This window comes from Brassica oleracea, chromosome C3 (assembly GCF_000695525.1).
Source record: "Brassica oleracea var. oleracea cultivar TO1000 chromosome C3, BOL, whole genome shotgun sequence".
NCBI lineage: Eukaryota > Viridiplantae > Streptophyta > Magnoliopsida > Brassicales > Brassicaceae > Brassica > Brassica oleracea.
The window spans coordinates 25,238,509-25,252,200 of record NC_027750.1 but is presented as its reverse complement, the minus strand read 5'-3'; the positions used below and the strand labels follow the sequence as shown (position 1 = coordinate 25,252,200).

Sequence of the window (13,692 nt, the reverse complement as noted above, 5' to 3'; positions counted from 1 at the left end):
CATGTAAGCCTACTTAGCCCAATAGAGACTCATAGTCAAACTAGCTAATGATGGAGCAAGGAAACGGTTGTCAAAATACTGTTAGGATTGGGATTAGCGTTGCTTTAAAAGGCAAGAAATAGGTGTAACGTCCACACGCACTATCTCTCCTTTTCATCTCCCACTACATTTATCTTCTCTCTCTCTCTCTCTCTGTGTCTCCACGTTTCTCGCCAACAAAACCAACAAACAGACTCCCTCTCTCTCTCTCTCACATCTTATATTATTAACCTAATTAAATCGAAGACGAATCTCCGGCGACATATTTCAAACAAAGCTCGAGCACCGGAGGAAGAATAACAGAAAAGAATATGTGTTGTGGACGGGTTTGCATGCTGTGCACGTGTTTGCTTTTGGTTGTGATCGCGATTGGGTTTATATTCGGATTCGGAGTGTTCAAGGATGGTTTCCACAAGATCCAAGAGACCGTCCATCTCGAATGCGATCCGAGGTTCGGCTGCGGCGGGGACGTTGGGCGTCGCGGTTATGGTTTCCCAGCTCCCTCCGGTCATTAACTAGCTGTCTATTCTCATATTAAACTCTTGTGAAACCAGCGTCATTGTCTTTGAATGTGTTCGGTTCGGTCGGATTTGGATATTTATCGATTATTATAGGATTTAGTTTTTTTTCGTTGTTGTTTTAAATTTTCTTCCATAATACGTTACACGTTAATTACATTGATTCTTCTTTGTGTATTCTAATGTTTCGTCAATCATCACTCATCAGGTTTAGTTTTGTTATTATCAATTGTTTGTTTTTTATATTTAGATACAATTTTATCAAATTACTTTACGTAATATGTCTATTATTCAAGCCAATTAAAAAAAAAAAACGTCTATTATTCGTATCCGTCATATTCCTTTTAAGTTAATGCAGTTCGCAGCTTTTAATCAAAAAAAGTTTAAACCATATTATATTTCAGATAACCCCAATTAAAAGATGCCTATTGCATAATTCTACTAGAAAAAAAATCCATGAGAGAATATAAAAGAACAAAAAATTACTCATCTACAGTAAAGTAATCTGCTCCTATATAATTAACAAGACAAGTGATAATCTATCTCATTCTGGGTAAAAACCTCTTCCTAATCCTAATAATATAAAATTTTTAATGTACTAATCAGGTAGGTATGTGCGCGTTGCTTACTCAAAAAAGAAAGTTCGTAAAACATGTTTAGTAGGTAATAAGTTCATTAATAAAAGTGGATTAGTTATCCAATGTCAAACCGGGTCGATGCCTTAAAACGATCCAGGGGTAATACCGGCTTTTAACGAGAGCCATGGCCCATTGGGTCCGTTTAGAGCTTCTTTCTGAAAGAGCGGGTTTAGGAATATGGTTTTGACTTTGACTTCTCTCCTACAAGTAAGAGTTGAGGAAGGAAAGCAAAGTTGAGAAGTCAGAGAGATACCAAAGAGAGAGAGAGAAGACGATTACAAGATGAGGATCACTGTCATGACCACCGGTGAACAAATCATCACCCTCGACGTCGATTCCCATGAATCCGTAAGTTCATTTCCTCCCCAAAAAACCCTAACTTTCCTGATTCTTCGCTTCGCTTCGCTTCGCTTCTCACAATCACAATGTACTACTTCTCTAATTGATCGATCGAGATTCATGGGTTTGATCAAACTTACTCCTTGGTTACTCCACGTTTTTGATCGCTACGGTTTTGTTTTCTCGTAGGTTGAGAATGTTAAAGCCTTGCTCGAAGTTGAGGTAAGAGGGATCTTCAGATCTCTTTTCTTGATTGGGTTTTGTGATAACAAAGTTCGAAGCAGTTTGAATTCTACTTAAAGCTTCGATCTTTAAGCTTAAACTACTTTTGTTTTTTTTTTGCATCAATGAGCAGGCGAATGTTCCCATTCAGCAGCAACAGCTCTTGTATAACGGAAACGAGATGAGGAACTCAGATAAATTGAGTGCCTTGGGTGTTAAGGATGACGATTTGTTGATGATGATGGTTTCCAATGCCTCATCTGGGTACGTACGGTGGATTGATATCACCTCTTGCTACTACTCTTATGTTGCCCTTGATCATGGTTTGTCTTTACTTGCTTTGTTCAGTAGTAGTAATGCGGCAAGGAGTGATTTGGGGATGAATCCTGATGGCTCAGCTTTGAATCCTGCAGCTTTTCAACAGCACATCCGGGGTGATGCTAATCTCATGGGACAGTTATTTCAGGTGTGATTTGATGGTTACTAGACCTTTGCTTTGAAGTTGGAACTATGATATTTTAATTCTCCTGGCATTTGTTTTATGACTCTGCTTTGGTGTTGTGAATTGTAGACAGATCCTGAGCTTGCACAAGTGATTACTGGGAGCGATTTAAATAAGTTACAGGATGTATTGCGTTCAAGGCATCAGCAGCGATCTGTAGTACAGCGTCAGAAGGAGGAGGAACTCGTAAGCCTTTTTTGCTTTGAAAGAGTTGATAAATTCTTTGTTTTTTTTTTTTTTTTTAGCAGATTCTTTGTTTTGTTATATCTACCACTATTGAAGGATTCTGCTTATGTATTCTCCCCTTGCAGGCTCTTCTGTATGCAGATCCTTTTGATGTTGAAGCACAGAAGAAAATCGAAGCTGCAATTCGACAGGTTAATTGTTCGTCCTTATGTTACTTTGTACTGAACTCTAGTATATGTAAATATTTTGTGATTCCTTGATGCAAACATTCACTTAGGTTTGGTTGTTTTGTTCTTCTAGTTACCTTGTTATCTTTTCGTGTCATGTCTGACTTTTGGGTGCTGTCTTGATACTTGTGAGCAGAAAGGGATTGATGAGAACTGGGAAGCTGCCCTAGAGCATAATCCTGAAGGTTTTGCTAGGGTGGTATGTATTCTCGTCTTTTAGTTTAAGCATTCCTTAACTTGAAAACTTTCTTGTACACAGACTTGAGCTTTCCTTTTCTCACTTCCTTAGATAATGCTGTATGTGGATATGGAGGTCAATGGGGTTCCTCTAAAGGTAAAAATTTGGCAACTACCAGAATATAACCTCTTTTCTGACTGGAGTCTCTGTTTTCAATTATTCTCGGTTCCTCAGTGCGCTTAGGGATCGGTTATTGAACACTCCGTAGATCATATGTATGTTCTAAACCAATATTTGACACCATCTCCAGGCTTTTGTCGATAGTGGTGCACAATCGACAATTATATCCAAGAGTTGTGCTGAGAGATGCGGGTAATTCTTACAGTTTTATGTTTATAGTACATGTTTGAATATAGAATGATGGAATGATAACTCATGAGTCTTTTTAAACTGTTACTTTCAGGTTGCTGAGACTCATGGATCAACGGTATAAAGGTATTGCTCAGGGTGTTGGCCAAACAGAGATATTAGGCCGCATTCATGTCGCTCCAATCAAGGTAAGCACCGCAAAAAGACAGTGTCCCTTATACAATGATGTGATCCCCTTTGTGGTTGTTATGATTTTTGCAAAAGAAATTGAAAGTAATGTAACTTGCAGATTGGGAATAACTTTTATCCGTGTTCATTCGTGGTGCTGGACTCACCTAACATGGAGTTCCTTTTTGGCCTGGATATGTTGCGTAAGCATCAGGTAAACGTCTTCATCATTTGATTTTGCATTTAGTTTTATGTGTTTCAACCAAATGGTAAACCGTTTCTCTGTATAGTGCACTATTGATTTGAAGGGTAACGTCCTGACTGTTGGAGGAGGAGAGGTCTCGGTTCCCTTTTTGCAAGGCTAGTTCTCTACTACCATCTTAATCTTGAACCCTTTATTATGTTTGTTATCTTTATCCTCAATTAACCTGAAAAAGAGCAAACTTCCTTCAGAGAAAGACCTCCCTTCTAGATTCTTGGATGAAGAACGTGTACCGAATCAAGCATCTAGCTCTGGAGCAGCGGTAATAAAATTTTGCATTTGTCTATTATCTTTTTGTGGAAATAAGTTATTGTGATCAAATTGTTTTGGTCCTATAGGTTCCTTCTGGGTTCACAGAGAAGAAGAATAGCACTGTTGCAAGCCCAACGAGCCAACCTTCAAGACAAAACACATCAGAGGTACATGTCTTTTAGTTTAAAGCTTTAGTCTCTCACTCCTTTTGATTTTCTTTCCAGTCACAGTTAAATCATTTCATCATGTAAAACCCACAGGGACCTGAATTTGAAGCAAAGATTGCAAAGCTTGTGGAGCTAGGCTTCTCCAGGGAAGCAGTGGTACAAGCTCTCAGATTGTTTGCAGGAAACGAAGAACAAGCTGCTGGGTTTCTCTTTGGCGGCTGAACGATTAAAACAATAATCAATTTGGTCGCATATACCAACCAATTGCCAACAAACTGTGATTTAAAGAGACTCTTTTCAATTGCCTTTTCTTGTATCTTAATAGCTCTTCTTTACAGAACATAGAATGGTGTAACTGCAACACCATGTCTTCAGGACATCTCTCGGGTTGTTGTTTATGCCGTCTGAGTAAAAGACTCAGGATTTCATAGAAATGGAATTGTGTTTTGACTTATCATTCCTTAGAAATCGTTCAAGTATAGAACACTCTGCTTACACTTCTTTCAATCATGCATGTGCCTGATGCTTGTGCTCTTGTTGCTCCGTTGACGTCTCTAGATTTTAAGTACTCAAGCCAGTCAAGAAACTTTGTGCTTTATGCTACAAATACAAGTGAATTCTCGAACAAAAATCAAGTTGGAATGTTTCCGAATTTTGCCATTTTGAAAAACTCAACATACATCTCATCAAATCTCAGAGGAGAGATAATATATTTGCTTCAATAACTAGACTTGCGTTTATCATATAAACCAAAAATATTTATCTTCCTGAGGTCATATTTATCCTCTAGATTGTGTGCTTAAACTGATTTAAGCACAATAGATAGGTTGATTAATAGAATATTCTCTTTATAACATCTCTGCTTATGTTACTAAAGATAGGTAAGGTCACAAGCTATTTGTGGTTGTGACTCAGGAAGATCTAAACTTAGAAACTTTCTCTAGAAAGAAGCCGATCTATTCATAACAAATCACAAAGAAACAAAAAAAAAAGAAAGATTTGTTTAGTTCGTTTCACCAAACATTTTCAGGTCATTAAAAAAAAACCTTTCTCAATTCTCAAAGATCTCAAGAATGAACATGAGACCAAACCTCTAGCTTTTCAGGCATTAAGGTTCAAGAAACAACAACAACACATAAGAGTTTCCTCCAAAAAATGATTAACCAATTCAGCTCTGTCTCATTACTCTACGCCATTGAGATCGCAGACGCTACGCAAAACATAGACTTCACATGGTCAAGAACCATCTCTTCACATTCGTTAACCATCAAAACAGAGAACATCAAGAACGAAGAACATGACCATCATCATCAACAGGTGAAGATAGATCTTGCAGGCTCTTCCTTTTGGGGTAAGAAAGGTCTAAAGAGCTTAGAAGCTAACCACACAAAGGTCGATGTATACTGGGACTTTCGCAAAGCCAAGTTCTCAACCTTCCCTGAACCTTCTTCAGGCTTCTACGTCTCTCTCGTGTCCCAAAACGCTGTGGTTTTAACCATAGGAGACTTAAAGAACGAGGCTATGCAAAGAACCAAGAAAAAACCCTCGGCTACAGAAGCTGCCTTGGTCTCCAAGCAAGAGCATGTTCACGGGAAACGTGTGTTTTACACAAGGACAGCGTTTGGTGGAGAGTCGTCAAGGCGCGAGAACGAGGTGGTGATAGAGACTTCTCTCTCTGGTCCTAACGACCCTGAGATGTTTATCACCGTTGACGGTGTGCCGGCGATAAGGATCATGAACTTGAACTGGAGGTTTAGAGGGAATGAAGTTGTGACTGTGAGTGATGGTGTTTCTGTTGAAATCTTTTGGGACGTTCATGATTGGTTGTTTGAGACGTCTGGTTCGTCTAGTGGGTTGTTTGTGTTCAAGCCTAAGGTTGGAGATGAATCTAGAACTCTTAGCTTCAATGGTGGGTATGATGGTGAGAATGATGATGGTAATAGTGGTGGTGATAATGATAATGGTGATGATGATGGTGATGAGTCGCCAAAGTATTGTCATGTTTTGTATGCTGTGAAAGTTTGATTCAGCGTTTTGTGTAATTTTCTTTTATGTAATTTGAATATTTAGGAGATTCATATATTTTTTATTTTGTGTATGGGACATTCCATGTATATGATGTGTAAAGAAGACTGGCAGACTCAGAGGCTTTTAAGATGCTATGGACAAAAAATAATGATGTCCTAGACCAAAAGCAACAACAGACATGCATTGTGTCAAGCCCAAGATGTGGAGCATCTTCTTGGTAAAGAGCAAGCTCCTGCATTGGATGCATCAGATAAGCACAAGGATAGTTGAGCTGCCAAATTCATTTCAATTCTTAGATTTCGAGTGTGTCACCTGATGATACCATATGTTCTAGCCATTAGGGTTTTGGCTTATATGTATAAATACAATGTTAGCACCATTGTAAAAGAAGGAGATAAGCGATAAGAAATGAAAGAATATTCATTGACTTCATTATTATTTTCTACAGTTCATCTTTGCTAACATATAATTCTTAAATGAATTTTAAGATTGTAAATTACTTGCAATCAATTTTTTTTTTTTTACTTACAATCAAATTTCTTGGTGAGAGTAACAATATTGTCTGATACTCGAAGTAAAATGGGTATTTTGTGTGTGGACCAGACATTGTTTAAGAAAGGCATAAGCAACAAAGACTCAGAGACGACCATAAAAGTTTGTTCTCAGAAAGGCCAATGCAAGGAAGATGATGGAGAATCAGAACATAATATAAAGTAAGAGAAAATTATTTACCAAAATAATATAAAGAAAAGAAAATCAAAGCCTGTCTCAATATTTTATATACAAAACACACATTTGAGAAATTTAGTATTGAGAAGAAACACATTCATTTATATTTTATTTAATCGTGGGACGACTTCAGGACTTGGGAGAGCCAGAGGTAGAATTAGAGCCTCCTCCTCCTCCAGCCAACATTGAAAGGTTAGTCGGAACAGATATGCCACGTGACATTCCGAGTCCAGCGTTACGACGGTGGTAACGGCACCTGAAGGAGCCAGGGTGTGTGGTTGGTGCACACAAACAGCTTAGCCTCACGCTCGATGACTTCACCATACCCGCCAGCCCACCACCACCACGTACACGTGGGGACATGTTGTAAGCTTCTTGTCTTTTGACGTCTTCTTGGCTTATCTCTTGTTGTGTCTCCTTAAGTTTGATCTTATTCATCATCGTCCTCCTCTTCGCTTCTTCTTTCTCTTTCCCTTCCATTTTTTTTGTTCTTTCCTTCCTTCTTTGTTTCTCTTTACCTTCTTACGAATAGAGAAACCTCTAAAAATAGACGACAATGAAATTGTGGAACTGAAAAAAGGCTTTTGAAAATTAGAGAAAATCAAGTTAAATGTAAAAAAAAAATGTACATCTAAAAATAGTGGTTTTTCTATATACCATTTCTTTTGTGGTTCTGAATATCAGAAGAGATTATCGTTTTCTCTGCCGTAAATAGATGTTTGCTTTTTGTTAAGAAGTTCTCTGATGAAAGAAAACTCTTAGGTGTAGCTACAAGTTAGGGATCTTTAAACTCATCAAATTTATTTTAAATCCCTTTTAACCATAACAATTACCATATACTTCTAGAACAACAAAATCTATATAAACAGTTGACAAAAAAAAAACTACTTACACATGCAGTAGCTCAAAATCTAACCAGAGTTCAAAATTCAAATCTATAGGCATAAGAAGAGACCGCAGGAAGCATTCAACATGAGGGCTAAAGATTGATGGGTTCACCTTAAGCAGAGATTCTTAAGCAAGGTAGGATAGGAACTAAAAAAGAGTCATGGAAACGAGAGAGACTCTACCAAATGATTATTCTTATGGCAGTGAAACAAAACAAACTCCAAAACCAAATACGCTAAAGTCTACATAACATAGTCTAAGTTAGAGATAAAAAGCCACACTTAAATTAGACAAACACACACTAAAAGATGTCTACAATATGGCAATAAAACTTATTTGATGCTCTTTCTGTCCTTAGCAAATCCTTCCTTTTTCTCCCACTGGTGTCCTTTTCTATTTTAAATGACAGAAAACAAAAAAGCAAAAGATGATGTTGACAGTGGGATTTGAACCCACGCCCTTTCGGACCAGAACCTTAATCTGGCGCCTTAGACCAACTCGGCCATATCAACATTTGATGACCGTATTTCCTTCATATGTGTGTTAATCTATGTGATGTCAACGTAATGACCAACAAAGCCTGAAGAATAAGAAAGAATAGAAATCTGAGGGAATAACAATAGAGTCAAACGCATAAGCTTTGGATAAATGCAATTTGAGTAAAAGCCTTAATTCATTCATCAATACAGACAAGGACCAAGTAACGCTCTTGTTCAATCACTTCATGTATCTGTGCAGGAACTTTCTGTGGAAGTCATTCCTGATTGTATCATTGATGAACCGCTTGGGTGCTTTCATTTCCCCCACGTGCCTGATTCTTGAATACCACATCATCATCCCACCTGCAAAAGAGTAGAAAACAATTATTATATGATCCCAAGATTGATTCATGAATAAACAAAGATATTAAAAGGTGCTAACCTCCTTTTGACACTAAACGAAGTTGGAGTGTTGTTAAGCAGTGGGTTTCCTTTGAGAAGCTCTTCCTCTTTGGCGTTTAGCTCTTCCATCTGCTGCTGTTTTTCCTGGAAAATGTGCATGACATTGATAGATTCATTAGAACACATTGTCACAAGACAAATCTTCCTTAAGTCAAATGTGATTAGAGAAAAAACAATAATCCTAGCCATTTTAAAATAGTAATCTGCGCAGAATCATCACAAAAGAGGAGCAACTTTACCTTCCTGAGCCTCTCCTCCACCCTTTCTTTCTTTATCTGGTCGAGTTCAGCCATAAGAGCTCCAGTGTCGTCATCGTCATCATCATCACTTTCTTCATCACTAACGAAAACAAAAGAAATCGTAAGATAGTTTCCAAGAAAACAAATAATTATGAGTCAAACATTTTCCCCGGAATTTGCCACATAATCAAATTGCATTTATCCAAACCAAGTCTCAGATGAGAAGCAATGACTTACAGCTATGCCTAGTTACCAGCCCCAACCTTGATTCTTAGCCAAACTTAAAGAACAAGAAACAAAGAACCGCAAAGAAGAAGACAAGAGTAGGTACCTATCATCATCGCTTTTGATATCAACATCAGAGTCATCAGCATCTACACTGCGAGGAACAATCCGATCTTCAGGGTCCCTTTTAGAGCCTAAAAGCAGGATATCAAAGTTAGAAAACATATGATCAAACTACACGTATTCTGTGACATCCAATCAAAAAAAAGAAGAAGACATTCTCTAACCTTACAGTAATAGCTGATTCCCTCTCCTGTGGTCTCTATCATCTACTAACAAAAACGATACCTCATTAGTGAAATAAAGGAAGAAGCTTAACAAAATCGTAGTAAAAAAAATTTATAAACTTAACATACCACTGTAAGACTTGTCTTTGGAAGAGAAGTGTCTCCTCTCACGCTCTTCAAGCTCATCACGAAGATTCTTCTTCTCCACTTCCTCTTTAGTGTGTTGCCCTTCCCTCCTGCCAACAAATAAGAATCAAGACACGTTATGATCATCAAACACAAATAAAATCCCCAGAAGATCAAAATCTCTTCCACTATCGATCCTCAAATCAACAACAAGAGTCAATAAACCAAGCAAGACACGAGGCTACGGATCTTAGGGCAATCAACCCTAGCTATCTGGAGAACCTCATCAATCAAAGATAAATTCGATGTAATTCACATGTGATTGGATCTGCCTCGAATCGAATCGAGGAAAGGAACCAGCTTTAAGCAAATCTCACCTTGGCTTTAAAGTTGTGTGAGCAGCGACATCACGGGACGAGTACTTCTGAGACGCGCCGAAAATACGAGCACCGCCTTGCTCGTTGCCTCCCTTGGCCGGAGCCCATGTCGGCCGAGCTGCGGTCGTCATCTTCGGAAAAAAATAAAACCCTAATTCCCATTTTAGAGAGACGATCAAATCAAAATCGAGATGAGTGACGAGATGACTCGGCCGTGTTACGAGAGGGATGAAGAGAAAAAGGAAAACAAGTCTGCTATTTATAGACGGTTTTTTTTTGTACTGTGAACGCTTCGCCGTTTGAACGTCTACAGAACGGCGTGTTGTGTGTAGTTGTATAAGACTACTGAGAGCATCCGCATCAGTGAACCCCATCAAAAGGGTTCACAAAGTATTTTTTTATTATTATTATTTTTTTTTGATTTTTGTTAAAAAAAAGAAAAATTATTAATCGGACCAATCGCGGGCCACCACGTGTCGTGGAGCCCGCGCTACAGTAATGATCCGGGTTCAGTGCATTGAACTCCCAAAAGGCAGGTTCATTGCTTTTGTTTATTTTAATATTTTTTTTTTTTCGAAAACCGTGTGAACTCCCCTTGGAGTTCACTGATGCTGATGCTCTGATCATATTCATTAGAAGTTTAGAAAAACTATCCAAAAAGACACTCTATTTTTTTAAGATTCCAAAATTTTAAATTTTAAATTTAAAAGTGTTATTCTAGAAAGCAAAACTTCAAAATTATTTTTATTTTATACAATGGTTCTTATATTTATCATAATTAATTAAAATTCATAAAACTTTTATAAATAACTAACACATATATATAAAAATATTATAACAATATTAATTAACAAAAATTTATATTAAAATAAAAATAACATAATCTTAAGTGATTTTACAAAACCACCACATAATTTTGATCGGATTCGGTTCGGTTCTTCGTACAAAATAAAACATGGTTCATTTACTCTCTCCAATGTTGCAAATAGGGCTGGGCAAAAAATTTGGAACATGGCTGGGAAAAAACCCGAATCCGAAGAAACGAACCGAGTCTGATCCAAAAAAGTAGTATCGAACCCGAACCGAAATTCAGTAAATATTCGAACGGGCTAAAAAATTTGCTATCTAGAGAATCGAAACCGAACCCGATCTGAACCGAAGTATTTCGGGTACCCGAATGTGTTCGAAATAGATTTATATACTTAAATATATTACTTACTTTTAGATTTAATGTATATTAGAAACATTCAAAATATATAAGATACTTTTTAAGTTGTCCAAAATAATTGAAAATATATATAAATAGTCAAAAGTAAATGTCTAAAATAACTAAAATATACTCAAAACACCAAAAATATTTGAAATATCTATTGTTCTCTATCCAAATATTCAAACCAAACCAATTTATATGTTAATTTGATATATTTTGACATATGTTATTCAAATCTATTTGTAATTTATTATTTTGTTTATAGATTTTGAGAAATTTTAAGCATATAATAAATTAAAATTTTTTAAAAATAATTTAAATGAGTTATCTGAACCCAAACCGAAATTTAAAAATACCTGAATTAGATTAAAATCTTTGAACCCGAAATCCGAATAGACCGAATGGTTACCCGAACGCCCGCCCGTACTTGCAAACCTCTTAAGTACCGAAGCCGTTGTTCCTCCTAAAACCCCTTGAAACGTTGAACGCTCCGACTAAAGATAAAACCATCCAATCACCAAAAACGATGTCGTTTCTTTCTCGCCTTCTCCTCCGTAGCACTAACAGCTTCAACACCACCACCACCACGAACATCCGCTTTTCCTCCGCCGTCGCCGCAACCTCGCAACGAACACCGTCCCTCATCACCCTCGTGAACGACGAAAACGACCCAAAACACATCACAGAGAAGTTCAAAAAGGCTTGCCAAACCGAATGGTTCCGCAAAAACAAACCCGTCTACGAGAGAACCGTCCGCCGCCTCGCCGCCGCCAAGAAATTCGAATGGGTCGAGGAGATCCTGGAGGAGCAGAACAAGTACCCGAACATGTCAAAGGAAGGATTCGTCGCGAGAATCATCAACCTCTACGGCCGCGCCGGTATGTTCGAGAACGCGCAGAAGGTGTTCGACGAAATGCCTCAGAGAAATTGCAAAAGATCAGTATTGTCTTTCAACGCTTTGCTGAACGCGTGTGTGAACTCCAAGAAGTTTGATTTGGTTGAAGGGATCTTCAATGAGTTGCCAGCTAAGCTCTCGATCGTGCCGGACATTGCTTCTTACAATACCTTGATCAAAGGGTTGTGTGGAAACGGTTCTTTGTCCGAAGCTGTTTCGTTGATTGATGAGATTGAGAACAAGGGTTTGAAGCCTGATCATTTCAGCTACAACTTGCTGTTACATGAGTCTTATACAAAGGGGCATTTTGATCAGGGGGAAGAGCTATGGAGTAGAATGGTTGAGAAGGATGTTGCTAGAGATATACGTAGTTACAATGCTCGGTTGTTAGGATTAGCTTTGGAGATGAAGTCGGAAGAGATGGTTAGTCTATTTGAGGAACTTAAGGGTAATGGGATCAAGCCTGATGTGTTCACATTCACTGCCTTGGTTAGAGGATGTGCAGGTGAAGGCAAAGTTGATGAAGCCAAGATGTGGTACAGGGAGTTAGAGAAGAACGGTTTTCGACCGATGAAATTGATTTTTTCGTCTTTGCTTCCTGCAATGTGTAAGGCTGGGGATTTAGAGTCAGCTTTTGAGCTCTGTAAAGAGATATTCACTAAGCGTCTACTTGTGGATGGGGACATCATGCAAGAGGTGGTTGATGAGTTGGTGAAAGGGTCAAAGCGAGAAGAAGCTGAGGAGATTGTTGAACTTGCGGAGAAGAATGAGTATTTACAGTTCAAGCTACGTTTCTCTTCTGAAGAGTAAAGTAGTAGTTCATTTGCAAGCTTATCAACGAGTTTCTAGTCTATGTTTTTCTCTCTTCAAGTGTCTTGTTGTTTGCACTTGAATAACTGAACTACCTGATGTTTTGTGCTCATGTGCCTTCTTTGACATTTGAGAGTTGGTACTTGAATTTGGTGTTGATGCCATAAAAAAACGCTATGCAGTTCCCAACATCTGCAAGAAAGGAGATCTTGATAGAGCGGTTGAGATGTCCGAAGAAGCCATCAAACTCAATGTCCTGTGTCGGCCCAATATGTACAAAACCGTGACTGATCCACCTACCAGGATTTTTCTACTGGCAAGAAGAGTGATTGATAAGCGTGTAGCAACTCCCTTAACGAAGGCGTCATAATGGTGGCTTCCTATCTTGTTATCACTCGTTTTGATTTGTCATCCAGTTGACTCCACTTGCAAGGCAACAAGGTTATATTGGTGTCTCTTGTGATTTTGTTTTTCACTTTTTTTTTTAATTTCCGGAGGTTCAGAGTTTCCTCGTTAAATGTTATAGATTCTATTATGAAGATGGAACATTGAACACGCATGCCATAGCACAAATTATATAATATAATCCTAATTTCGTAATCTTTGGTGGAAATAATTTGTCGTCATTTCACATAATTCACTCTAGATGTTCTTTTGAGCTTGTGTCGTGTACCATTGCAAGCTATGCGCCAATGTCTCGACAACATAGCCATAGTCTCGTAGGAGCACCCACATGCCCCAAGAGATTGATCCAAAGCTCGGTATGGCTTAATCAAGAAAATTTGAAACCGGCGATTAGACCTAGCTGAAAAGATTCATTTTTGGTAGTATTGGACTTACCTCTAACTATCTATATAACTATATATTGAC

General features: G+C 38.1%; 5 protein-coding genes, 1 non-coding gene and 1 pseudogene across 9 annotated transcripts; 4 read left to right on the top strand and 3 right to left on the bottom strand.

Annotated features, from left to right (window-relative positions):
- Window positions 1-223: 223 nt before the first annotated feature.
- Window positions 224-751, top strand: LOC106334126. Its single transcript, XM_013772465.1, has one exon. The coding sequence runs from the start codon at window positions 351-353 to the stop codon at window positions 552-554; it is 204 nt and encodes a 67-aa protein (XP_013627919.1). The 5' UTR covers window positions 224-350; the 3' UTR covers window positions 555-751.
- Window positions 752-1,406: 655 nt separating this feature from the next.
- Window positions 1,407-4,521, top strand: LOC106329067 (DNA damage-inducible protein 1-like). Of its 3 annotated transcripts, none has more exons than XM_013767644.1 (15): window positions 1,407-1,543; window positions 1,724-1,756; window positions 1,890-2,020; window positions 2,111-2,222; window positions 2,328-2,444; window positions 2,570-2,635; window positions 2,808-2,870; window positions 2,961-3,005; window positions 3,160-3,221; window positions 3,313-3,406; window positions 3,508-3,600; window positions 3,677-3,746; window positions 3,840-3,910; window positions 3,987-4,067; window positions 4,161-4,521. In XM_013767644.1, exons 1-15 carry the CDS (start codon window positions 1,478-1,480, stop codon window positions 4,287-4,289), a joined length of 1,233 nt encoding a protein of 410 aa, XP_013623098.1. In that variant the 5' UTR covers window positions 1,407-1,477; the 3' UTR covers window positions 4,290-4,521. The 3 variants fall into 3 exon arrangements, with proteins under 3 accessions (XP_013623098.1, XP_013623097.1, XP_013623099.1); XM_013767643.1 differs by having other exon boundaries at window positions 1,416-1,543; window positions 2,108-2,222; XM_013767645.1 differs by having other exon boundaries at window positions 1,416-1,543; window positions 2,105-2,222.
- A 561-nt stretch (window positions 4,522-5,082) lies between these two features.
- LOC106330222 lies at window positions 5,083-6,092 on the top strand. The gene has a single exon (XM_013768731.1). The coding sequence runs from the start codon at window positions 5,223-5,225 to the stop codon at window positions 6,090-6,092; it is 870 nt and encodes a 289-aa protein (XP_013624185.1). The 5' UTR covers window positions 5,083-5,222.
- A 769-nt stretch (window positions 6,093-6,861) lies between these two features.
- Window positions 6,862-7,920, bottom strand: LOC106331751. 2 transcript variants are annotated; one of them, XM_013770157.1, is made up of 2 exons: window positions 7,824-7,920; window positions 6,862-7,364 (listed from the first exon to the last, which is right to left on the bottom strand). In XM_013770157.1, the coding sequence occupies exon 2, from the start codon at window positions 7,302-7,304 to the stop codon at window positions 6,954-6,956; it is 351 nt and encodes a 116-aa protein (XP_013625611.1). In that variant the 5' UTR covers window positions 7,305-7,364; window positions 7,824-7,920; the 3' UTR covers window positions 6,862-6,953. The 2 variants fall into 2 exon arrangements, with proteins under 2 accessions (XP_013625611.1, XP_013625610.1); XM_013770156.1 differs by lacking the exon at window positions 7,824-7,920 and adding an exon at window positions 7,482-7,553 and having other exon boundaries at window positions 6,862-7,394.
- A 223-nt stretch (window positions 7,921-8,143) lies between these two features.
- Window positions 8,144-8,224, bottom strand: TRNAL-AAG. The gene has a single exon. It is a non-coding gene; the product is annotated as a tRNA-Leu (tRNA).
- Window positions 8,225-8,315: 91 nt separating this feature from the next.
- On the bottom strand, window positions 8,316-10,123 carry LOC106331750 (annotated as a pseudogene).
- Window positions 10,124-11,554: 1,431 nt separating this feature from the next.
- On the top strand, window positions 11,555-12,932 carry LOC106329178 (pentatricopeptide repeat-containing protein At3g13160, mitochondrial-like). Its single transcript, XM_013767790.1, has one exon. It carries the CDS (start codon window positions 11,644-11,646, stop codon window positions 12,820-12,822), a length of 1,179 nt encoding a protein of 392 aa, XP_013623244.1. The 5' UTR covers window positions 11,555-11,643; the 3' UTR covers window positions 12,823-12,932.
- The last annotated feature ends 760 nt before the right edge of the window (window positions 12,933-13,692 follow it).

What these genes read in the sequence shown, in the direction of transcription:
- LOC106329067 (XM_013767645.1), top strand. Translation starts at nt 1,478, where the DNA reads ATGAGGATCACTGTCATGACCACCGGTGAACAAATCATCACCCTCGAC. An exon ending in TCATGGGACAGTTATTTCAG is followed by an intron (nt 2,223 to 2,327) that starts GTGTGATTTGAT and finishes TGTGAATTGTAG; the next exon opens with ACAGATCCTGAGCTTGCACA. An exon ending in TCGAAGCTGCAATTCGACAG is followed by an intron (nt 2,636 to 2,807) that starts GTTAATTGTTCG and finishes ACTTGTGAGCAG; the next exon opens with AAAGGGATTGATGAGAACTG.
- LOC106329178 (XM_013767790.1), top strand. Translation starts at nt 11,644, where the DNA reads ATGTCGTTTCTTTCTCGCCTTCTCCTCCGTAGCACTAACAGCTTCAAC.
- LOC106334126 (XM_013772465.1), top strand. Translation starts at nt 351, where the DNA reads ATGTGTTGTGGACGGGTTTGCATGCTGTGCACGTGTTTGCTTTTGGTT.
- LOC106331751 (XM_013770157.1), bottom strand. Translation starts at nt 7,304, where the DNA reads ATGGAAGGGAAAGAGAAAGAAGAAGCGAAGAGGAGGACGATGATGAAT.
- LOC106330222 (XM_013768731.1), top strand. Translation starts at nt 5,223, where the DNA reads ATGATTAACCAATTCAGCTCTGTCTCATTACTCTACGCCATTGAGATC.